General features: G+C 38.7%; 2 protein-coding genes across 3 annotated transcripts in view; one reads left to right on the top strand and one right to left on the bottom strand.

The window, feature by feature from the left end:
• Positions 1-3043: 3043 nt before the first annotated feature.
• zdhhc12a (zinc finger DHHC-type palmitoyltransferase 12a) lies at positions 3044-14985 on the top strand. Of its 2 annotated transcripts, none has more exons than XM_035944300.2 (5): positions 3044-3410; positions 4790-4923; positions 5570-5659; positions 6883-7049; positions 11441-14985. In XM_035944300.2, the coding sequence occupies exons 1-5, from the start codon at positions 3293-3295 to the stop codon at positions 11802-11804; spliced, it is 873 nt and encodes a 290-aa protein (XP_035800193.1). In that variant the 5' UTR covers positions 3044-3292; the 3' UTR covers positions 11805-14985. The 2 variants fall into 2 exon arrangements, with proteins under 2 accessions (XP_035800193.1, XP_023117732.1); XM_023261964.3 differs by having other exon boundaries at positions 11436-14985.
• A 4176-nt stretch (positions 14986-19161) lies between these two features.
• LOC111563074 (serine/threonine-protein kinase N1-like) overlaps positions 19162-25226 on the bottom strand; it is a 32898-nt gene continuing 26833 nt past the window's right edge. Inside the window, exons 12-18 of the mRNA XM_055011339.1 lie at positions 24150-24345; positions 23582-23644; positions 22632-22708; positions 22220-22362; positions 20418-20525; positions 20257-20337; positions 19162-19644 (exon numbers count right to left, since the gene is read on the bottom strand). Coding sequence (XP_054867314.1) covers positions 19441-19644; positions 20257-20337; positions 20418-20525; positions 22220-22362; positions 22632-22708; positions 23582-23644; positions 24150-24345 — 872 coding nt within the window. The 3' untranslated portion in view covers positions 19162-19440. The remainder of the gene's footprint in view (positions 19645-20256; positions 20338-20417; positions 20526-22219; positions 22363-22631; positions 22709-23581; positions 23645-24149; positions 24346-25226) is intronic.

The raw sequence follows: 25226 nt of genomic DNA, 5'->3' as shown, positions 1-25226 counted from the left end.
TCTGGTTTTGTTTTTCTTTCAAAAGATTCTCACTTCAACCACAAAGAAGTCTCATTTTGTAACATACACACAATTTCAGCACAATTTTATTGACATGACTGTCAAAGATTTATTAAAAAAAAGGGGGATTTTAGATATTTTCTTTTTTGCATTAATCTGACAACAAACTGTCAACCACAAGTAAACAAAATCAATCTGTGGCACGTTTTGTGAGTAAAATGTTCTATGAATGAGGTTATGATTTATATGTTAACAAGCACCTCAGGAAAATGACACGGAGACAAAAATGATAAAAGCAAAAAACAAAAACAATAGACGAACGCAAGCAAGACAAAAACACAATGACACAAACGGTACACAACAATGGAATAAAGCCAAACACAAAGGGACAAAAGCAAGACAAACCGGGAGCAAGACAAAAAGGAAAAACGAAAAAACAACAAAATATTACAAACACGAGATGCAAAATGACAAAAATGAGAAAACAAAAAAGATATAAAATTAGACAAATGACAAACGAGACAAAAAATGACAAAAGCAAGAAACAAAACGACAAAAAATGGACAAACGACACAAGTGAGACAACAAAAAAAACTACAAAAAAGATGCACAAAACAGCGAATAAAGCAAAACACAAAATGACAAAAGTCAGAATTCCTGCTAACTCAGGACATGAAAGTGTTAAAATCTGAGTCATTCTGAAGATAATTGTGGTTTTTGATGTTTTTTTTTTTTTTCATGTGACTGAAACGGGAACAGAATTGGCTCCGGGGGTTTCTCTCATGTAATGTTTTCTTCATTTCAGTTACACTTTGTTGGAGGCTGGTTAAAAGTTCATCCCATGTTTTGAACACAGTTCCACAAAAAAAAACCTGTGGAGTTAATTCACATCATAATGCGATAATATCACACAGACTGGTGCATGTTTCTCACTTTTATTTTTTGGTAAAAAATAAACCAGATGAGCTGCTTTTTATTTGTTTGTCTTGAGTTTTTAACCCTCCTGTTGTCCTCATTTATGCCCACCAAAAAATATTGTTTCCTTGTCTGAAAAAATCTGCCAAAAAAATTCCCCAAATTTCTGAAAATTTGCAAAACCTCCAGGAAGAAAATTCCAATAACTCCTTACAAATTTTTTTTTAAATCCCCCAAATTTGGCAAGAAAATTCTTGTAAATATTTTCAAAAAATGAGTAAAAATCTTCCAAAAAAAATCCTAAAAATATCTAAAGTGTTTCCATTTATATCAGTAAAACTTCTAATATTTTCTTTAAGAACATTCATATAAAAATCAACCAAAATCCAGCGGATCTCTCTGGATTTTGGTTGATTTTTATGTGAATGTTCTTAAGAAACATTTTTAACATTTCTTTTTTTCCACCAAAAAATGTTTAAAAATTTCCCCCAAAATGTTGAAAATGTGGACATCAGAAGTTTCACTGTGAAATTTTTTTTCTTCCACATTTTCAAACTTTAAAACGGGTCAATTTTGACCCACAGGACGACATGAGGGATAAATATTGCTCTTTAACTCCTGTTTGGATATTTTCAAATATGACTATGTGGAGACTTAGACATTTAGAAACTTGTAAGCTGTTCTCTAATTTTGATTTCCAGTATAAAGTGCATTTTTACAAAATAAAGGGGAAGCCCTGCATGAGTTGCATGACACAGTTGTATAAAGCTGCATATGTTGGGATTCACATGAACAATGAGTCACCAGAGTTCAACCAGCAGCAGCTCAGGGCCTCTGAGGCGCCTTAAGGTTTCTACTTTTTTATCTTTTTGTACAAGATAAGAGGCTAAACCTGTGCATTCATCATAGAAAAACCTTAATTTATCACTCTACGGGGACCATTTCGCATAAAAATGAAGAAAATGTGCATATAAATACATGCAAAATCTACAAAACTGCACATTTTTACAGGGTTGAGTTTAAATTTTCTGTATGTTTTGCACAGAAGTTGGCCTCTTATCCTGAACCAGAATATATATGTTTATTTACTTATTTTGAACCTGATCCTTTAATGGTGCTTTAATCCCCTCCATGTATACCATAAACAGCAGGATTTACACGTTACATAATAGATTTACAACAGTTCTACTGTACCCAGAGCTGTTCTGATGTCAGTGGATTAAATACGTCTACAAATAAAACCTAATGAACTCCAGAAAATGTGGTTTAAGTTCAAATGTTTTACAGAAGTTAAGTTAATCAGTCGTTAGTCTGGAACTTCTAGCAGTTCTCTGTTAATCAGCTGTTTCCTAGAAGCTTCAGAAACCTTCTAGAAACTCTCCTGTGTCTGGGTGGAGGAAGATAAATGGCAGATTAAAGTCAGTGTACCGACACAGAACACACACAAACAGCTGGTTTAGTGTGTCACAGGAACAAAAGACTTTTTACTGAGTGGATTTTTTCCTGGAAACTATTTGATGATGATATAAAGTTCATAAAGTCACATTTACTGGCTTCAACATTAAAGTAATAAACAGATAAATGCTTCAGTAATTATAATCTTACAGTATAATATAGGTTTCTATAAAATGTGCCATTCTGCATAGTGAGAACTTTAACTTTGTGTATTTAAAGTGTACTTAACTTTAATTTTAACATCAGAATTTGTATTAATTTTATTACCTGTGACAACTGATAGTTAACGGCTAAACTAGTAAAAACTTTAAACTGGACGTTTTATTAGTAAAAGATTACTTAAAAAAAATACTAAATAGTGTTGATATTTAACATTAGTTGATGTAAAATGAATCCTATTATAGTATTATTCATAATATACTATAATATAACATTATATAATATAACATAACATAACATCATAATACATAATATAATAAATATAATAAAATATAATATAATATAATATAATATAATATAATATAATATAATGTAATGTAATGTAATGTAATGTAATGTAATATAATATAATATAATATAATATAATATAATATAATATAATATAATATAATATAATATAAATCGCTTTTTTCCCATTACGGTCAAATCGCTTTAGTTTGTCCCACCAGGGTGCCGTACCAAAACAAGGAAGTTGCGACAATAGGATGGACTTTTTAAAAATATACGTTACAAACACAAATAAAACGCGTATTTATAACTATGACTAGCGTCACACTCTGCTAGTAAACTTTCGATAGTAATATTAACGTCCAAGAACAGTTTGGAGATACTGTCTAAATGTATTTATTTCGTTTTTTGTGAAGCTAACCCCATTAGCTAGGCAGCTAGCTAGCTCCTTAACATCGGAGCTAATGAGGAGCTAATGAGAGATTTTGTTGTTAAAATGGTTCAGAACATGTTCCGGACCGGTTTCCTGGTTCGGGCCTCACACACCCTGCTGACCTGGATCGTAACCGTGGTTCTGTTTCTACATGACACCGGTGAGTTCATTAAACTGGGGCAAATTAGCCTGCTAGCTGCTGGAGGGAGGCTAGTCAGAGGACACTTTAGAGCAGAGTTAAGGTACTCATGTATTCTGTTACTTCTTCTGAGTGCTTTCAGGCCGCTTTATGCTTCTAGTCCAACACATATCAGAGGGAAATATAGTGCTTTTTACTCAGTTAGTTTCATTTATTAGCTGCAGGTACAGGTTGTTTAGCAAATTCAGGTTTTTGGATGCAAAGTATATGAGGATCTGATGGAATATGAAGCTATATGTGGTGTAAACAAGTAGAGATCTACAATTTGACTAATAGAAAAATGATTAATTGATAATAAATCAAGGATGCTTTCATGGTTCCAGTGTGTGAAGTATCATTTTTGCTGCTTTTTCTTCCAAATTTGGATCTTTGGTTGCACAAAACAATGAAAATGTCATTTTTGAATCACTTTTTCTGATTTATTACACATTAAATTAATTAGGGAAAATAATCAGCAGGTTCATCAATAAAGGCAAATAATCTTTAGCCCTGCAAGTGATTGTTTTTATTTATTAAAGCTGATATTGCACCTCATTGCACTGTTGCACTTTGTACACTTTTTAAAATACTTGTTTTTTTTATATGCTTGTTTTTATAAAGCTGTTTCTTGTTGTCTGTTATACTGTGTCATTTTTTTAAAAAGTGCCAACAAAGTTTCATTATGGAAATGCAATGACAGTAAATAACCTTGAATCCTTGAATCTTATTGTCAAATAGTCTGCAGATTATTTCCTGGATTAATCAATTGGTTGTTTGGTTAATAATATGTCAGGAATTAGTGAGAAAACATTTATCGGTGTTTTCTATGTTTTGTTTTTTGTCTGCAACCTAAATACATTAAATTTTCTGTCATAGAGAAGGGATAAAAACACAAAATATTCAATTTTAGAAAATTCAGTCAGAGAATTTAGATTTTTTTTTCTCAAACAAGAGCCAAAGCAGCACAGAAATAAAAAACAAAATCAAAGCATCACCTGTGAAACATTCACAAGATCAATGATAAAAATTGAACTTAAACATGACTATAGCTGTAAATTTACTTTATTAGTTTTGTAGTTGATTAAACTGGCACTTAAAATGATGAAAAATGTTGATCAAAGCCTAAAATATTCACATTAAAGAATCTGCAGTCAGAGATTTTTTTTTCCTTTACAAGTTAATCAAACCAATCAATACACTCCACTACTACAGTAGAATCCCATTAATTCATAACAAAATTCCATGTACCATTTTTCTGTATCTGGCAGTGAGTGTTTTTACATCTAATTCTTTTAGTTTGACTAATAATAATATCTCGATCTGAACAGAGTTGTTTGTTGGTTTTAATGCTTTGTGTGCAGATCTGCGGAGATGTGAGGAGCGAGGAGAGCTGCTGCTGCCGGCTCTCTTCTTCCTGCTGGTCGTCCTGTCGGTGTTGTTGTACTTCACAGTTTCATTAATGGATCCGGGCTTCGTTCTCACGGACACCGTCAAGGTAAACTCACTGAACAACACACAGGTCACAAAGATAGAACACATACAGACGTCAGACACAAGAGTGGTAGAAGATGATGAAAAATTCCAGCAGTTTCTACATTTACACAACATGATCAGGGAATCTGCTGATCAGTGTAGGTTGGTTGGACAGTTAGCAGCTCCACACACCGGCTTTTGAAAGTTTCTGCTAGAAGAACACGATGGGAAGTGATCCCTCAGTTAAGGGGGAGGTCATAGACCTAAAGGTCATAGAGGTCGTTAATCCAGACGTCATTCTTCATCTCTTTCCTCATGTCTGGTCTTCTGAAGGTGGTTTTGTCTGTTCTGATGTTAGTGGTGGAGTTAAACCTAAACCAGAAATGGTCAGAAAATGATTGACGACATACCTGTGTGTCAGTACACGGACCGAAACGTGTCGTCTCATGTATCATGTAAAGTCCTTCAAAATAAAGGTCGCAGTGGCTGCAGTGTGTGTGTGTGTGTGTGTGTGTGTGTGTGTGTGTGTGTGTGTGTGTGTGTGTGTGTGTGTGTGTGTGTGTGTGTGTGTGTGCGTGCGTGCGTGCGTGCGTGCGTGCGTGCGTGCGTGCGTGCGTGCGTGTGTGATTTGTGTACACGTGTGACCCACATACGTCTTTGTGACGCAGGGAGTTCACGGTTCGAGTGAAGAGACGGAGTCCATGATTCCCGAGTCGTCGACCCCTCGACTACGACGCTGTGGATTCTGTCTGCTGCAGGTAAACCAGCTGCTGCTGCCTACAGCGTCTTCACACGCATGTGAATTCCGACACGTGTCCGTCATGAACACGTACGCCTGTGTGTCTGGCACGGGTTCTGTTTGCCGTCCGGCTCACATTGAATTTTCTATTTATTTTTCTCGGCGTGATCTTCTCCTGGTGTGTTTGTATTTTTATTACAGCTTGTGAAGGTATTTCTGCAGAGGCTGATGACAGTGATGAACTTTTGACAACCAGACGACACGTGCTGGAACATCTTGTCATCCTGTTGCAAAATGATTTGAATCAAGCCATCTAGAAACAAAAAATTCAAGTATTTCTAGATTCAGGATTCAAGAACTTTATTGTCATGTACACAAATGAAATAAAATAGAATATAATGAAAATAAAATAAACAAGAAAAGCACTCAGAGTGCAGTCCTTCTCCAAGGCTGCTCAGTCGTTGTATCATTTCCGACGGATGAAATCTTTAAACATTCATGGCAGAAATCACAGCACCATAGAATGTGTCCATTTAATGTAGATGTACTCACAAACACAATGACCTTGCGCTGAGTACAGGCGTGTGTTCTGCATGTGTACGTTATGTACAGATACTGAATCATGTGACCTAAATATGTAGCGGAATTAATGGACTCAGAAACACCCCCACAATTTAATCAATTGTTCCTTGGATCATTTCTGACAGATAAGTCCTGATAAGTCCTCAGTGGTGGATCTGTAGTAGGATCACAATCATGTGATCGTCAGCAGGCAGCTGATGTAGTGTTCACTTGTTGTCATGGTTACAGTGACTCCCGCTCTCTGGCAATGATACAGAAACCTTTAACAAATCCGTGGATCCAGACTATAAGCTGCATCACTGCCAGAATCTAATCACTTGGTCCTTGTGTCATTTCTGACCTTCACTGAAGATTTCATCCAAATCCATTAGTCTGTTTGTAAGTAATGTTGCAAACAGACAGGCAGACAAAGGTACGCTGATCATTATATAACTCCTCTGTTCCTTGGCGGAGTAATTATAACAGTTCAAATCTTAAAATATTAAGTTCACAGTCATGTCAGTGCAACAAAAGCGACATATTCCCACATTTTGGAGCCTTGAACTTGCAGAAGTTCTATTTTTTATTGATGTGATGACAAAAGTAGTGGCAGATCAAAGCAGTAGGATTTAAAATACAGCTTTTGTGTTAATTAATTCTGTCTTTGTGTGTTGGGAGCAGCAGCCAATGAGAGCGAAGCACTGCCAGACGTGTAAACGCTGCGTCCGCCGCTTCGACCATCACTGCCCGTGGATGGAGAACTGCGTCGGTGAGAGGAACCACCGCTGGTTCGTCGTCTACCTGCTGGTGCAGCTGCTGGTCCTGCTCTGGGCTCTTCACGTCGCCCTGTAGGTCCACTAAACATCTGCACACCTTCACACCACAGCTGTCCCTGTCAGCAGTGAGTCAGTGAGTCAGTGAAACGTTATCAGCTGCACTCTGTTCTGCAGCAGGAATTAGGTAACTCACCAGTTTTACAGAACAACGGCGGCGAATCGATTGTTTAGGTTGTGTAAGAATGAGATTTATTGTGTTGCTCAAGTCCACTTTCAAAGTTTGGGTTGGGTCGAGGCAGATTTGTTGAAAACTGTAGTTTATTTAAAGAGCATAAGTTTTGTTTGTTTGACAAATGATGGATGTATTTGAATGTTAACTTTAATGTAGTTGGAAGTGTGTGTTATCTGGGAAAGTGGTGTCAGATTGGGACTTGGTATCAGCAGATGTTAAATATTAAAGGACTCTGACTGCATTTAGGGCGAAAAAACAATAAAGATTTACTGTTAATTCACTAACAGCAGATGTATGTCGTTGAGGAGAGGCTTTTACTTTCTGCTATTTCCCAAGTGAAAGCAGCTGATAACAGCATAAAGCCAAAAAGACATCTAGAATTTGTTCAGTTCTGTTCAATTTTATCCATATAGCTGAAGGCGCTTAGCATAGGAAGCTACTACTTTACGAATTCTAACAGAGAACAGAGAAAATTCAAGAATTCAAAGATGCCATTGGGCTCCTGATGAGAGACGGTGGGAAAAAACGAAAAAAAAACCTGGGATAGAGAAAGAAAAAAACGTCTGACAGAACCAGACTCAGGGAAGGCGGATGTCTGCCTCACCTGGTAGGTCGAGGCAGATATGTTGAAAACTAGTTTATTTATCAAGCGTAAGCTTTGTTTGTCTGGCAAGTCATGAATATATTTAAATATTAACTTAATGTAGTTGAAGGTGTGTACTATCTGGGAAAATAGTGTCAGATTGGGACTCGGTATCAGCAAATGTTAAATATTAAAGGACTCTGACTGCATTTATGGCAAAGAAAACTTGATCAGGACGTCCCTGCAGACCTTATGAATTACAGAGAACAGAGAAAACCAAACAATCCAAAGATGCTGTTGGATTCCCAATGAATGATGGTGGGAAGAAACGAAAAAGACCCTGTGATAGGGAGAGAAAATAAACCTCCGATAGAACCAGGCTGAGGGAAGGTGGATGTCTGCCTCCCCCAGTTGGGTCGAGGCAGATTTGTTTAAAACTGCAGTTGATTTATCGAGCGTAAGCTTTGTTTTTATGTCAACTTTAACTATTATAGAGCAACTTTAACTCCTTTAGAACAACTTTAACTGATGTAGAGCAACTTTTTTTTTTTTTTTTTTTTTTTTTTTTTTTTTTGTCTGCATTTGTTCTCATTGTTTAACTCCACAAAAGGGGAGTCAACATTATATGAGATTGATGCATATTTTAGTCTTGCAACCAAATATTTTAATATTTAGTGCATGTGTGTGACCATCACCGGCCCTCCCTGAAAGCTAAGCAGACCTTCTTTATTAGAATTCCCTATTATAAGCCAGGGAGGGCAGTGCTACACCTCAGTGATGTGTGGGGGAAACAAAGACTGGACAGGACGAACAGGACGAACAGGATGAACAGGGATAGAAAATAACAGGCGTTGCTATTGCAATTAAAGATTGTAAGGTGGTGTGTTATGCCCAACTACTAACTGTCCATCAATAGAAAAAAAAAAATAAAAATTTGAAAAAAGAAAAGAAAACCAAACCAACACAAAAGAAAAAGAGATTCAATAATAAATGAACAAACGGTACTGAGCACCATAATTGTGTGTGTCTTGATAGTATAGAATAGAATAGAATAGGCCAGAAGAGGATGCTAGTGCGAGAGAGAATGAGTTTAGGGTAGAGACTGGAGAGATTCTCAGCACATTCTGGCGGGACCCATCATTTGCTGAAATGGGACTCGGCAGTAGCTGGCGAGACCTGATCAAACATGCAAGTGTGAAGAACCCCGAAGCCCAGAACAGCAATCACGGCAAGGCAGGGCCAAGCCAACAGGGCACCTCCCCCCCCAGGCAGTAGGAGCCACAGGGTGGCACCCCCAGAGAGCCACCGGGGCCACCGTGAACGACGAGGACCCAGAGAACAAGAGGGAGCAGCTACCGACACCCCCAGCGCGCCCAGACCGACCCAGGCGGCCCGGGGCACGAGGACCCACCCGCCACCCAAACCCCAACCCCGCCCACCCCAGCCCCCACCGAACCCCCCACCCCACCACCCGACCCGCCCACCCCCATCCCCTCTCCCTCCCCCGAGGGGGCCAACGGCCCCACACAGCCAGGAAGCCAGACACAGGGGCCGAGCGGCCCACCGAAGGGGCGGCAACCAGCCCATCACAAGGCAGGCCACCACCGGGAGCCGGCCAGAGGAAATCGGAGCCGGGACCCGATGCGAGTCCAGAGAGTAAAAATGGACAGTGTGGTGGGGCCCGGCGACGCCGACAGGGAGGCACCCCGCATACCCGCCGCACCAGGCCCCAGGCGAGCGCAGTACACCCAGGGCCCCCACCCCCCGCAATGCGCCCTGACAACCCACCAGGACAGAGCCACCACATGCCACCAGCCCGCAGCACAGCCACAGCGCCCACCAAGACGGCCAATCCAGCCCCCGCAGCCCACCAAGAGCCATCGCACCTGCCCGGACCCGTCGGGCACGCAGGAGAACCCCCCCCGACCACAGCCCCCAGGTCCCGGGGACCCCCCAGCCACAGCAACATGGATGATGGTCCACCCCCGCCACCCCATAGCCATAAGGGGGCCGGGTCCCACCAGCGAGGCCATATTAGTGAAATCCCCCAATTACTCCCTATTAATATGTCTCCCGATCCCAGACTGGAGACATTATCCCTGCACCGTGATAGTGTAACCCTGAGTGTCATGTGGTGCATTAAAAGTGGGGAGGCTGGGCGAGGCGTCCAGGGGGCAGGCCAGAGGACCACAGAGGATGGCTACTCTGCAGCCTACCCTGGCCCAAGTTCCCCGAGCCGTCCCAGACCTACCCCCAAGGTGTGAGTGTGTGTGGTGCATTAAAAAGAAATTAGAGAGCAGGGGAGGCAAGCAAGAGGGTGATGGGGAAGAGACAAGGCCGTAGAGCCCTGCCATCCGCCCCACCACAGAGCCCATCGTTCCTGCCCCCACCTGCTCTCGGGGCCCTAGCTGTTGTGTCCCTATATGTGCCTAAGAGTAACTATATACAGTGATGTGTGAAGTATGTGAAGTGCACAGTAAGAGGCAGTCTGGTGTGGATCCGGCCCATGAGGAGAGAGCAGCGGGGGAGACAGGTAGTAAGACCACCGGTACTGATGCAGAGGGCCCCCAGAGCCCAGAGGCAAGAGGCCGAGGTGGGCCCACACGAACCCGACCGGCCCGGCCAGCACCGAAACCCCCAGAAGTCGCAGCGCTGGAGCAGCGCCCCGGCAGACGCCGTAGCCCCACCACGGGCCAGCCGCATGCAGCACCCTGCCCCGGAGGGAGGACCAGGCCGCACCACCAGGGAGCGAGGGCCACGAGCCCCCACACCCACCCCGGAGCCGGCACGTCCAGGATGCAGGGCACCCACCCCGCAGCACCACCGAGACCCCACCCACCCCACCACACCCAAGGACAGCACCGGGCCCGGACAGAAGCCCCCAGCCAGCAGAAACTTATCTCCAGTGGGAAACTTATCTCCAGTGGGATGTAGAGCAACTTTAATATAGAGCAACTTTAACAAATAATATCAATTTCAGCTAATATAGAGCAACTTCAACTCCTTTACAGCAACTTTAACTAAGATAGAGCAACTTTAAATAATGTAGAGCAACTTTTAATAATATAGAGGAACTTTAATATAGAGCAACTTTAATATAGAGCAACTTTAACGAATGTAGAGCAACTTCAATTAATATACTGTACCGCAGGAAATCAATAAATAAAAAAAGATGCTATAAAACCGTTTATTGCCCCTTTCCGACTGATTTAAAGGGATAGTTCACCTCAAAAAATCACATTTTCGCATTTCCCTCCAGTTCTGTTTCCCATCTAGAGTGTTTTGGTGTAAATTAGGGTTTAGAAGATGCCTGCCTTCTGCTGAATATAGGGGAACTAGATGGGACTCGGCTTTTGGTGCTCGAAGTGATAAAACGTGTGTCTACAGTCCAATCCAATCCTTTAAACTAGACATACGACTATCTTACATGTCTAAATCCATGGTTAGTCCAATTTTAAACTATTGAACCTGGACAGAAGTATTTGATTGGTGGTCATAGGTCATGTCTTGTCTGCCAGCCAAGATTCAGGGCATCAGCAGAGCCAGTAAAGGCAAACAAATGCTTGTTGCTGTATAAAGACCAAATCAATAATGTTTAATGCTGTTATGTAAGGTGTTTGTTTGACCTGATTTGTTGTTTCAGCTCAGGTATCTCCAGCGGCGTCACCTGGGAGCTGTGGTTCAGAGGGAACGGGTTCCTGCTGGCGGCGCTGGCCGTGGTCGGGGTTTTCTCCGTGGTGGTGGCGCTGCTGCTGGGCTGCCATCTTTACCTGGTGTCCGTCAACTGCACCACCTGGGAGTTCATGTCGCGCCACCGCATCTCCTACCTGAAGACCTTCAGGGACGAGGAGAACCCGTTCGACCGAGGAGTTTTCTGCAACCTTTGGGACTTCTTCTGCATCTGCAGGATGGTGGTGTGGGAGCAGGTTTACCAGAGGAACTCCCCGAACCCCGTCTGACCTCAGAACATTGTTTAAATGTTAACATCCAGGTCAAACTTTGGGCCAGATAGTGATGGAAAGGTGGTCGACTAGTAGAGCAACCAAACACTGAAGCACCTTAGAGTAGATGTTCGTTATTTAGAACCCAGAAACTTGATCATTTTCGACCTGAGAAGTTTTGTCTTACCATGAAAGCCATTTTAAGAATTCAAAATCTCCAGAACTACATCACCTATAAAAGTATTCACCCCCTTCTAGGAAGTTTCCCCTTTTACTGCTCTTCAACATCAAATTATGATCAATTTATTTAGGGTTTTTTCACAAGAATGTACAAAAAAAAGACTCTTTCATGTCAAAGTGCAAACAGATTTCTACAAAGTCATGTCAATTAATTAAAAATATACAATGTTAAATAAGAAATAGCAAAAGTATTTAGTAGATGCAACTTTGTCTGCAATTCCATCATTGATCCTGTTGGTCTCAATCAACCTGAACATCTACATTTTGCAGTTTTACCTCATTCTTCTTGGAAAACTGTTAAAGTCCAGACACTAATCGTCAGTTGGATTGAGGTCTGGACTCTCTCCATAACTTCCACCTTGTTGTCTTCAAACCATTTCTGAGGATCTTTGGCTGTTTGCTTCGACTCATCGTCTGGATGGAAAACTGATCTTCTCCAAGTGTCGGTTCTCTTCAGACTGCATCAGGTCGTCCTCCAAGATTTCTCCAGACTTTGCTGCATTCATTTTACCCTCTACCTGTACAAGCCTTCCAGGACCTGCTGCTGAGGAACACCATGATGCTGCTACGACCATGCTACACACCATGATGCTGCCACCACCATGCTTCACAGTTGAGATGGTGTGTTTGTGATGATGTCCAGTGTTTGGTGTCCGCCAATTACAGTGTCCAGCCTGATGGACAGAATGCTTAATTTTGGTCTCCTCAGACCAAAGAACCTTCTTCCAGGTGACTTCAGAGTCTCCACATGTCTTCTGGTGAACTCTAGTCCAGATTTAGTTTGAGCTTTTTCCAACATCGTCTTTCTCTTTGTCTCCATAAAGCTTTGACTGATGAAGAACAGACAGTTGTATGAACAGTCTCTAACATCTCAGCTGCTGAAGCTTGGAACTCCTTCAGAGGAGTCATAGGTGTCTTGGTGGCCTCTCTCACTAGTCTCCTTCTTCTCAGTCTCTCAGTTTTTGAGGACGTCCTGCTCTAGTCAGATTTATTCATCTTCCATCTTCCTTCCATTTCTTACTGATGGATTTAACTGGACTCCAAGAGATATTCAGGAACTTGGAAATGTTCTTGTATCGTCCTGACTGATACTTTTCAACAACCTTTTCTCAGAGTTTCTTGGAGTGTTCTTTAGTTTTCAGGGTGTAGTTCTACTGATTCACCAGTGACTGGACCTTCCAGATACTGGAGTCTTTATACTACAGACATTAAAACTGATTCATTTAATCAGATAATCTTTATTTCACTAACTGTCAGACTTCTAGGACCAACTGGCTGCACACGTGTTGAATTAGTCACTTTAGAGGGTGTGGACATTCATGCAGTCACGTATTTCACATTTAGTATTTTGAACTAACTGACCTGACTTTGTAGAAATCTGCTTTTACTTTGGAATGAAAGTAGTTTATTTTGGAAATTCTTATCAAAAAAGCCATGATTCAGTGTTGACAAGCAGTAAAAGAGAACTAACTACATTCCCATCACGTCCATAGAGGGGTGAAAGCTTTTTATCAACACTGTAGCTCCCAGAGCCATAAAATGTAGCGAGGACAAAGATAAACGCTGTTTGAAATGTCACAGACTGACCCAGAGATAAGATGTCACCACAGTGTTTGATTTAAGTATGTCAACGTGTACCAGAGGGGTTGGCACAAGAGTCCTGCTCAATCTAGTGTTCCTTCAGCGCCACCTTCAGGTTCATGTTTGAAGTTCTGAATGAGGAATTCCAGCTGGATTGGGATTGGATTGGATTTTTATGTCTCTCAGGATGAATTTTAACAATTCTGGTGCTTTATACCCCTTTACTGTTTCAGATGCAGTATAATTCTGCAAAACTAACTACACTCCCGTCAGCCTCAACTAAGTGCTAATTAGCAAACTGTAGTGTTTCAAACGAAGATATAAACAAGGTAAACACACCGACTAAACCTCTAAATAATCAGCTCGCTAAGTTTACATTTCTCTGAGAGCACAAATGCCCAAGCACTAGTTGTTGATTTAACTCCTAAAAAGTCAGATTTATCAGGGTTTTTTATTGTTGAACTGTTGAACTTAAACTGCAGGTTTAGAGTATTGGTTCTTTAAGTTTGTTTGTATGAAACCTCTGAAGTCTGAATCAGTTTTTTTGAGGCTGTCATTGGTAAACTGCAGTTCAAACGTGGAAATACATGAAGCTAATTGATTTTTTAAAGTCTTGACGTGTCTTTTATGATATAAAAACACCATATTGACATCTTAACAAGGTATTTTTACCTTGCTAAGATGTCAATAAGTTGTTTTTATGGTGTAATGTAGATTTTCACTGGAGAAAGTCTTTTTCCTGTATTTAGGAAAGTGTTTATCCATGTGAAGCTCAATGTGCTTTTTAAAGGCAATTTGACAGAAATTTACACAATTCTTTAATTTCTGTCAATTTATTTAACAAAAATGCCATTTTTTTGAAGCCCCAGTCAACAAAACTGCTTAAAATATGTCATACTGTTATCTTTATTCTTAATTCTAATCATTTTGGGTGGTGATTTAACTTTGCTGCAGGAAAAAACCTAAAAATCTGATAATCTGCTCTCAGTTTTGGCTCTTAACAGTTTGACATTTGCGTCTTTGGATGAAAAATTGACATGTGGTTAATTTTTGGTAAAGTCCAACTTTTTTTGGTTCTTGAATCTCTAATTTACCTCTCTGGACTAAGAATTGCCCACAAAACTGAACTCTGCATTTAAAGAAATCTGTATTTTTACGCTGTTTTGTGGACTGTGTCTGATGGAAGCACTGATTTTTACTCAGGTCTGTGAATGTTTGTTGATTTTTAACCTTTTTAACACTAACTGCCTTTAAATCTGTTGACGTCTTGTGCCTTTACCTGATGTCAGTCGTTGTTTTCACTGTTGAAACTGTGTCTTAATGTTCACGCTGAGAGCTAAATATTTTACAAACGTGTTGTTGTTTTTTTACCATATATGTTCTGTTTGTATTTATTGACAACAAGAGTACATTAAAACACGGATGATGATATGCATGTTGTTACAGAGTACACCTGTACATGCTGACATTCCTCGTCAGTTACATACATTTATACATACAGTACCGACACAGAAGTAACATGTAATATTCAGCAGCGTTAACTTAAAGTGCTACAACAGCTAAACCAGCTGACTGTCCCAGGTTCAGTGATTCGGTGTCTTCGCTCAGGAACACTTCAGCTCTGATGTTTTGGCCTCTCAGGAGATTTCCAGTTGTGGGACATCAGTTCTGTTTGTTTAAAGAGCAACTTAACACCCCGTAAAAACCTAAATATGCCACTTTTACCCATTAAAAAAAAAAAAAAAAAATAACTGAGCGGGCATTAAAAATCATTAAAGATGACCTTGGAGAGAACCCAGGGAACAGATTTGTAAGAGAAAAATTAGTGTAAGTGATCATAAAACTGTGAAAAAAAATGTCTAGAGCCTGACAGGTGAATTATTTAAACATTTTAAGAAAGCAATGTGGCTTCTCTTATTTATTGTCACATTTCCGGACCATCAGTGTGACTAAATTCATCAATATTGGAATTTATTTAGCAAATATCAAACCTTCATGGACTAAATATTGATAATAGGCAGATGTGTCTAATAATTCGGGTAGTTAGGAGTTGAATAAGGCAGTTTTTAACTACATGGTATAAACATCTTCAGCCCGATTCTTTGTTTACGTCTGTTGTTGGACATTTTGTAAAACAGAAACGTCAATAATTGATCATGTAAATTCAGGATATTTTCTATTCATCATGTGTTGACCATCAAAATAACCATTATATGTGCCATCTTAAAGAACTTTGACTTGATTTCGTGTGTGTTTGCTCGCTGGAGGTCATTAAGCATCACAGAAGTCTTTGTCATGGTGCCCCTTTACTAGTTAAATGTCCACATTGTTTACCATCATGAAACTTTCCACCTCTTCTAGTCACAACAGTAGCAAACAGTAAGAGGCTATTACAGCTGATCTACAATACTTGACGTGTATAGTAGTATAATAAAAGTGATGTTACATGACATTATCATAGTTCAAATTCTACAAATAGTAATCAATAAAGAAGCTGCAGATGTGTCTAATAATTCAGGTTGTCGGGAGTTTATTAAGGCAGTTTTTAACTAAATGTTATCAGCATCTTCAGTCCAATCTTTTGTTTACGTCTGCTGTCAGACATTTTGCTTTCATTTACTTGACATATGCAGAAACGTCAATCATTAATTGATCATAAGAATTCAGGATACTTTGTATTAGTCATGTGTTCAGCACCAAAAAAGACATTATATGTTCTATCTTTAAGATGTTTGACTTGATTTGAGCATGTGTGCTGCCTGGACGTCATTAAGTGTCACAGAAGTCTTTGTCATGGTGCCCCTTTATGAGCTAAACCTCCACAATGTATTCCAACATGAAACATCCTGCCTCTTATGGTCACAAAAGTACCAAACCATAAGAGGCTACTAGCTAATCTAGAATACCTGACATGTCTTAGTACAATAAAAGTGACATTACATGACATTACCTTGATTCGAATGCAAATCAAGTGTTAAGTTACTCTTTAAAGTCCTCTGTTTCATTTTAACCGATGCTTGTAAACTCGCTGTGAGTTTGACAGCTGCGAGGAAAAACTCCCCCATCGCCCGGACATCCTTAGAGCTCAGTATCACAGAATATAATCGGCTAAATTCAAAATATTTTCTCGCTAATATGGCTATATTAGATTATCTATGGCTTCTAGCGATTACAGGATCTCTAGTGCACAAGTTCACCACGGTGCCATGCACTTCTACAGTCGGAACAGAACGCTGTTGGTCGGAGTGACGCTGATGAATATTAGGTCGATTTAACGTCTTCTCATAAAACAGAAACTGGGTTATTTTGCTCCGTTGTTTGGTCAAGGCAGTGGGCGAAGCCTGTCACAGTGATGCATAGAAACGGCAGCACAAACTGTCCCTTTAAACATTTAAATAATGTATTATTATTATTATTATTAATAATATATATATATATATATGCAAAGGCCACAAAGCAAGCTGAGTCTGCAACGCACAGGACGCTTGAAGAGGACGTGACTTGGTGTCAGCTGCATGTTACATTTAGTAAAGCGGGTTTTCTATGATATTATTTTATGTTTCCAAGATAAACACAACGAAATCATGTAATATTTGTCTGATATTCATCAACTTAAAAAATGTTTTAGATTAATGTTGAGCTAAACCGATTCAATCTAGTTTATATCTAGTTATACTCAAATAAATAACTCTTTGAATTAATACTACAAAAGATCATGGATAGTATTTCCACACACTTTTTTAGCTTTATTTCAGTATTAAAGTATTATGTTGGTTAAGCTTAACGTACTTGTGTTGAGTCACCATGATTTCATTGATCACTGATTCAACTTATTTCCGAGAGCTTCATTTAATTAGGTTGAACCAACTAATTTACAGGAGAAGTTGATCCAACCTCGGCAAGTTGGGCTACTTGAAAGTCACAGTTAAATAGCTTTCTTCTAGTATGAAGCAATTCTGTTGGTAAAACTAATTTATTTTGACCGATTCAACTTATTTTAAAAGTTATTCAATCAGGTTGAGCCAACTAATTTTACAGAATTCCAAATTACACTTGTAAATTAAGTTGATCCAATCCAAGTAAGTTAAGTTGGATCAAAAGAATTATTGCTTTTAAACAATTAATCAATTAGTTGTGAATTATTAAGTTAAATGGCAACTATTTTAATAATCACTTGATTGGTTTAAGTAGTTTTTAAGAACAATTTCAATATTTTCAGATGCTTAAATGTGCATATTTTCTGGTGTCTTTCCTCCTCCAAGATGGGTAATTAAATATCTTTGGGAATGTCTTTTACCATTTTCTGACATTTTATAGACCAAACTCACAATTAAATTTTAAATTTGTGTGGGAATAATTTCCATGATGTTTTAAAGTTAATTTGAAAAATGTCAATATATTTGAGCTTACTATTACAGCTGCAATCGACTAGTTATTAACTATTAACTTAATTGCCAAATTAATCTGTAACAGATTAATGAGATAATTAATGTATTTCAGGTTTTGTCTAACAGGAAGTTTAAATTCATTGTTTCCAACTCTTTAGGAGTTTTTCCTCAGAGTTTATTAAATAACTGCAGCATCAGACAGCAGCAGGATCCATATGTGTCAACAAAAAGACAAAACTACACGTATTTATATTATTTAATTGCATCTAAATTATCCCTGACACCTCAGATAAAATGTACTGCTAGACTATTGTTTGCACTTCTTTGTAAACCCCATTGTATTTCAGCCATACATAGCAAACTAACTGGTGTTGGAGTATTGAAATAACCTGTAAAGAGGCTTTAAAGGTGTGAAAGGAAGACGTAACAATGTCAGAAACCCTTCAAGCGTCCTGCGTCCACCTGACGTTTTTGTTTGTACAACATTTCATCAGACCAAACCTCGTAAATAAACTCTATTAGCAGGAGGAAGAGCTGAATTACTGCTGCAAAGTTTGACTCTCCGCGGGGATTATAAAAGGCTACAATCACTTTCTTTGCTCTGGTAGAAACAAAAAAGTCGCTGCCTGGTTATTTGATTGGCTGCTGAACAGTCGTTATCGCAGTGTTTGAGAATGAAAGTGGTCGTTTGGTGGTTTCATGAAGACCAGGGTGGGAAACTTTCCTTTCAAGAGGTTTTATTTCCTCCAGAGGATAAAGTGTTGGGGCTTTAAAATCAATACCACCTTCCACAACCCTCACTTCTTAAAATGTCAGACTATTCTTGTAAATAATTGCTTGCTTTTTGCTGTTGCTTTCTTAATCAGCCGATGTCGTAAATAAACTGTAAATAATTATGACAATTAATAGCCGGTACAAGTTATGATGTCTAATGAAAGTATTTACCCCCTTGGAAATTTTAGTCTTCAACTGCTTTTCAGCATTGAATAATAGTCACTCCACATCATAACAAATAAACCATCCCCACTGTAAAGCATGGTGGTAGCAGCATCATGACATGAAGCATGGTGGTGGCAGCATCATGATGTGAAGCACGGTGGTGGCAGCATCATGATGTGAAGCATGGTGGTAGCAGCATCATGATGTGAAGCATGGTGGTGGCAGCATCATGATGTGAAGCATGGTGGTGGCAGCATCATGATGTGAAGCATGGTGGTGGCAGCATCATGATGTGAAGCATGGTGGTGGCAGCATCATGATGTGAAGCATGGTGGTGGCAGCATCATGATGTGAAGCACGGTGGTGGCAGCATCATGATGTGAAGCACGGTGGTGGCAGCATCATGATGATGTGAAGCATGGTGGTGGCAGCATCATGAGGTGAAGCACGGTGGTGGCAGCATCATGATGTGAACTAATTGAGTTATTTTGGTTGCCATTTGGGGGTTCCTTGCACATACATGTGATAATTTCCCGCCCTGGTCCTCTTAGTTCATACTTCACCCGTGCAGGGCGCAGAAGTCGAAGTCAGCGAAGGCTTCCTGCTGCTCGGCCGACAGGCTGAAGGGTTTGGACGGCGGCGACAGAACCGGCTGCAGTCGAGTGAACTCGCTGTCGAAGTTCCCGACATCGGTGGAGTCTTTGATGGACGGCAGGAACGGCGGCTTCACCTTCTTGGCTAGAAGAGCCTCAAAGTCGATGGTCTGCAAAGAAGTTCAAGTTATTTATCGGTAATATCTGCACTTTATTGTACATCTGAGGACAAAACAATCATTAAAATGTCAGTATTCTGCCATTAAGTCATGTAGAAGGTTGTTGAAGATCCATTCAGCAGGGTGAAACATCTTTCTACAGAGAGGACAGTTCTGGAGAGGCTGGATATAGTTAAATATCTGTAGTATGTGGCGATAAAACAACCAAAAAGAGACACAGAATGACAAATGAGACACAAAACAAGACAGAAAACATCAAAAAACAGATACAAAACGACCCAAATGAGACCAAAAATGGCAAAAAATTTGATAAATTGCCAAAAATTAAACAGAAAATGACAAAAACAAGACACAAAATGACCAGAATGAGACACAAAACCAAAAATATTTGACACAAAGTGACCATAAACAGGCATAAAATGGCCAAAACTAGACAAAATTGGACCGAAAACAACAAAAATTAGACAAAATCGGACAAACTGAGACGTCAAGAGACACTGAGAGTAAAATCAAAGCTACTGGATGAATAAATAAATGTGGCATGGCTCAGAAACAGTGAACAGAGCTTCAGAGAGGAGACGACATTAAAGACAACTGGTTTACCTCGAAGAACTTCTCTCCTTTGACCTCGTTGGCGTCTCGTTCTCCAGCTCCGAGCCTCTTCAGAGGATTCTTCTTCAGCAGCTGGAAAGGAGACGTTTTCGTTAATAATTTCCTCCAACTATTCAGGATGTCATGGTTTAGTTAGAAGACGAGGAAACGACCTTCTGGACGATGCCGACGGCTCCAGGAGGAAGACAAGGCGGATACTGAACGTCGTCGTTGACGATGCTGTCGAACACTTCCTCCTCGTCTTCACCAGGAAACGGAGACTAAAGGAGGCACAAAGAAAAGATTAACTCTGGGACGGGGTGGAGGATCGTATTTACAGTGAAATTTATCATGTTTCTGTCCTTTTACTGTATTTTATGGAGGTTTAGATCTATTTTTTATTGCTTTATTGTTTTTAATTTAACTTATTATCACCTTCCCTGTGAAGCACTTTGACCTGCATTAAAGTGTTTGAAATGTTCTGTACAAATAAAGAATGATGGATCCTGCCAAGGATCACAAAAACTGATAATCCAGAAGTCAGCTAGTGATATTTTCTGAACCACATGTAACTGAATGTTGTCTTTTGTATAATTATGTGTCAGATTTTAATTCTTAACACTTAAATTACTTTTAAAACAATTTCTTCTCTATACTTTCGTCATAAACTATTGATATTTAAAATGGTGTCAGTTAAACTTTAGATTGATGTATTAAATACTTTATGAAATTTGTAAAAAAAGTGACTGTCAAACCACTTTCAGCAGTTTTTTTTTTAAATTTTGCACATTTGAGGCTGTTTGAACCACAATATCTCAGGAACTATTAAAGATAAAAACCTGAAACTTTCACTGTTTTTTCTCATCATGTCATTGATTTAGAATCTGTATTATTGGACAAATAGATCAAACAATCTCTGATTATAGGTGAGTAAATATGGGTCAAAAATATGACCCATAGAAAAAATTAAATCCAAAAGAAGTAAAAAATAATAATAATAATGACAAATAAATAAATACATTTCATATTTATTTATATTTGCAGAATGATGTTGAACCTCCTGAACTATTTACCAATATTTTAATTTTGGTGCTACAACTTGTCAAACCTGCTCAATCGGTTATAAAAGTTCAACAAAAATAATTTTTTTCACATTTTTTTTACCAGATATTTCATATTCAAACTATTCTACACATTTATTTTTGTATTATTGTGACTTTATCTGATAATAATTATAATAGTAATAATAACAAATAAAAATATTATAACATTTTGTCTCTTTTGTGTTGTTTTGTGTCTATTTTTGTCATTTTGTGTGCATTTTTTGTTGTTTTTTGTCTTGTTTGTGCTGTTTTGGCTCAAATTTTTGTCATTCTGTGTAAATTTTTTGTCGTTTTGTGTCTGTTTTGGGCTGTTTCGTCTCTAATGTTTGTTGTTTTGTGTCTATTTTTTGTCTTGTTTGTATTGTTTTGTCTCAATTTTTTAGCATTTTGTGTCTTGTGTTGTTTTGTCTCAAATTTGTCACTGTCTTTTTTTGTCTTATTTGTGTTGTTTTGTGTCTAATTTTTGGTGTTTAGTCTCATTTTTCTTTAGTGTCTTGTGTTGTTTCATGTCTCTTTGGGACAGTTTGCCTCATTTTTGTCACTTTGTGTCACATTTTTTATCTCATTTTTGTTGTTTTGTTTCATTTTGTGTCTCACTTCTGTTGTTTTGTGTAATCTTGTGTGTCTCTGTGACAGCTTTGTGTCCTTTCTGTCAAGTTTTTTAGGCTGAGATCCTACACTGTTAAATTATTTCTAGATTTTAACTAATTTAGAGCTAAAGTTGAATAAATGAACATGAAGCAGTTCCTGGACCTCTAATGAGCAAGTCATGTTTATTTTTTATAATTTCAAATATTATTTTAGAATGAGTTTATTTCTTGTCATTCAGAGCTTTAATTGTGAACAGAAAGGACTGAATGTGGACCACCGACCTCTCCGACCAGCATCTCGTAGATCAGGACCCCCATCCCCCACCAGTCCACGGCTCTGGTGTAGTTATCATCTGTCAGAACCTCCGGGGCCAGAAACTCTGGAGTCCCACAGAACGTCGAGGTCCGATCTCCATGACCCATCCCTGAAGAGATAAAACACCACAGATCCACTCATCAGCGGGTCTGAGTGGGTTTAAATCAGGAATAATCAGCAGGTCTGAGTGGGTTTAAATCAGGAATAATCAGCAGGTCTGAGTGGGTTTAAATCAACAGGTCTGAGTGGGTTTAAATCAGGAATAATCAGTAAATTCAAGCCTCTAAACACGATGCTACAGAAACTTTACCTTACATCTGAAACATTAAAATGAAAATGAACTTTTATCAGGTTTATCTGGATCAGAAATCTGTTTACCTTCTTTACAAAGTCCAAAGTCTGTGATTTTCACAAATCCGTCTGCGTCCATCAACAGGTTGTCGAGCTTCAGGTCTCTGAATAAAACACAGAAAACTGCAGTAAACTGTAATAGATGACTGTTAAAATACTCACAGTGGTGTTCAGTTTGTCCAGAATACTGTTAAAAACTGTCAAAATCTGATGCTTTATGGAGACAAAACCAAAAATGACTGTTAACAGCTGCTTACTGCAAAATGACAATGTCAACACAACAAAAACAGGAACACAAAACAAAACAAGACAAAAAAGCACGACAAAAATGAGACACAGAAATGACACAGAAATGACGGAAACTTGAAAAACTGTCAGTAAGAAAGCATCAAACAGGACACAAAATGACAAAAATTAGACACAAAATGGCAAAAATAAGACAAAAAAGAAGACGAAGCAACACAAACAAGACACAAAACAACACCAAACAACAAAAAATGACACAAAACAACAAAAAATTGACACAATACAACAACAAACAACAACAAAAATGGCACAAAATGACAAAAGCTAGACACTAAATGACACAAAACGACAAAAAAACACAAAATGACAAAAATTAGACACTAAATGACACAAAACAACAAAAAAAGACAAAACATCAAACAACAAAAAAATACAAAATGACAAAAATCAGACACTAAATAACACAAAATGGCAAAAATTAGACACTAAATAACACAAAATGACAAAAATTAGACACAAAACAACACCAAACAACAAAAAATTATCACAAAACGAGAAAAAATTTCACAAAACAACATTAAACAACAAAAAAATAGCACAAAACAACAATTATTACAGACAAAATGACACAAAATAAAAATAGTGTATTATTGTAAGGTTTAGTTGTGGTATTGGAAAGACAGCCTGGTATTTAGTTACACAACAGTAACACTACAAGCTGTGTGACTCACCGATAGATGATTTTATTGAGATGCAGGAACTCCAAACCCAGCAGGACACATGCTGAGTAGAACCTGGAACAACAACACACACTACATTAGACACTGCCTCGTTGGGTTACGTCTATTTCTTGACCTTTTGTGTCTCATTTTTGTCATTTTTGGTCGTTTTGTGTCTATTTTTTGTAATACTTTGCCTCGTTTTTGTAGGTTTTTTTTTTTGTCTTTTTTCGTTTTGATCATAAAGTAAAACACTAGATTGTTCAGTTCCAGATTCCTGTGACTAAATGTTGTGTTCCTTTGTCGACACTCTGTGATCTGGAAGTTGTTATGTGGAAGTGATAAACTGAGGCTGAATGTTGCTGAAATTTAATTTATTTTTCTTAAGAAATTTCAGGTAGTTCATGATGTTTTGTGAAAAGATAACAATTGTTGAGTTGTGGTTATTCATAGGTTATTATGTTCTCGTTTTATTGGTCACTTGGGATCAAACTGGGCTGAACGTGGAACCTGAACTAAGATGAGTTTGACGTCATAGAGGATCTTTGTCATCGTGGGTAAAAACACCTTCAGCTCTCACCTGGTCTGGGCCTCGGTGAACACGTTGTTGTGGATGTGGATCATCAGGTCTCCTCCAGGTAGATACTCCATGATGAAGCAGACGTGGTCTCCGGTCTGGAAGCAGCCATGAAGGTTGACCAGGAACGGATGTCTGGAGGCGTTGATCATCTCGAAGATCCTCTTCTCGCTCATCAAGCTGCAGAACGACAACGTAGATCAATGAGACTCGCTCTGAACCTTCTAAAGAACCTTTTCTCTGCTTTTACGGTTCCTCCTGAGAACGTTGAAGTTCTGCAAACCTCCACAGTTCCCCTCAAGTAAGTTGTTCTCTTCCTAAAACTCTGCTTTTCACTCTGCTGAAGGTCCAGGCTAAACGTCCGTCACTTATTTACATCATCATGTTCCACACTTGCATGTTTCCTTCCAGCAGCTAGTTTGACATCGACATTATTTCCTTTTCTTTCCTTTGGCTTGTGCTGGACAACACAACAACAACGAGACACACAATGCCCGGAGATAACACTGTCAAGACAAAGAACGACAAAAATGAGACACGAAATGACATAAAATGACACAAATAAAGGCACAAATTGAAAAGAAAAAGACGCAAAACTACACAAAACAACAAAAAATTTATAAAATAACAAAAATAATACATAAAATTACATAAAAGGGACACACAACGTCAAAAATGAGATACAAAATGAGACAAAGCGACACAAATAAAGATACAAATCAAAAAGAAAATAACAAAAAAATGACAAACAAAACAAATGACAAAAACTTGACAAAACAACACAAATAAGAGAAAAATAACATAAACATGACACACAACAACACAAATAAGACACAAAACTAACATAAAATAAGACAAAACATCACAAACAAAACCCAAAACAAATAACAAAACGTCACAAGAAAAAAAGACAAAATGACACAAATAAGACACAGAATGACAAAAATGAGACACAAAATGACATGAATAAAGATACAAGTCAAAAAGAAAATGACAAAAAATCATAAAAACTACACAAAATGACAAAAATTTTGACAAAACAACACAAATCATACAGAAAATGACATAAACATGACACAC

Source organism: Amphiprion ocellaris, chromosome 6, assembly GCF_022539595.1.
Source record: "Amphiprion ocellaris isolate individual 3 ecotype Okinawa chromosome 6, ASM2253959v1, whole genome shotgun sequence".
Classification (NCBI taxonomy): domain Eukaryota; kingdom Metazoa; phylum Chordata; class Actinopteri; family Pomacentridae; genus Amphiprion; species Amphiprion ocellaris.
The sequence above is the reverse complement of the archived record's forward strand: the minus strand, read 5'-3'. Positions and strand labels throughout refer to the sequence as shown.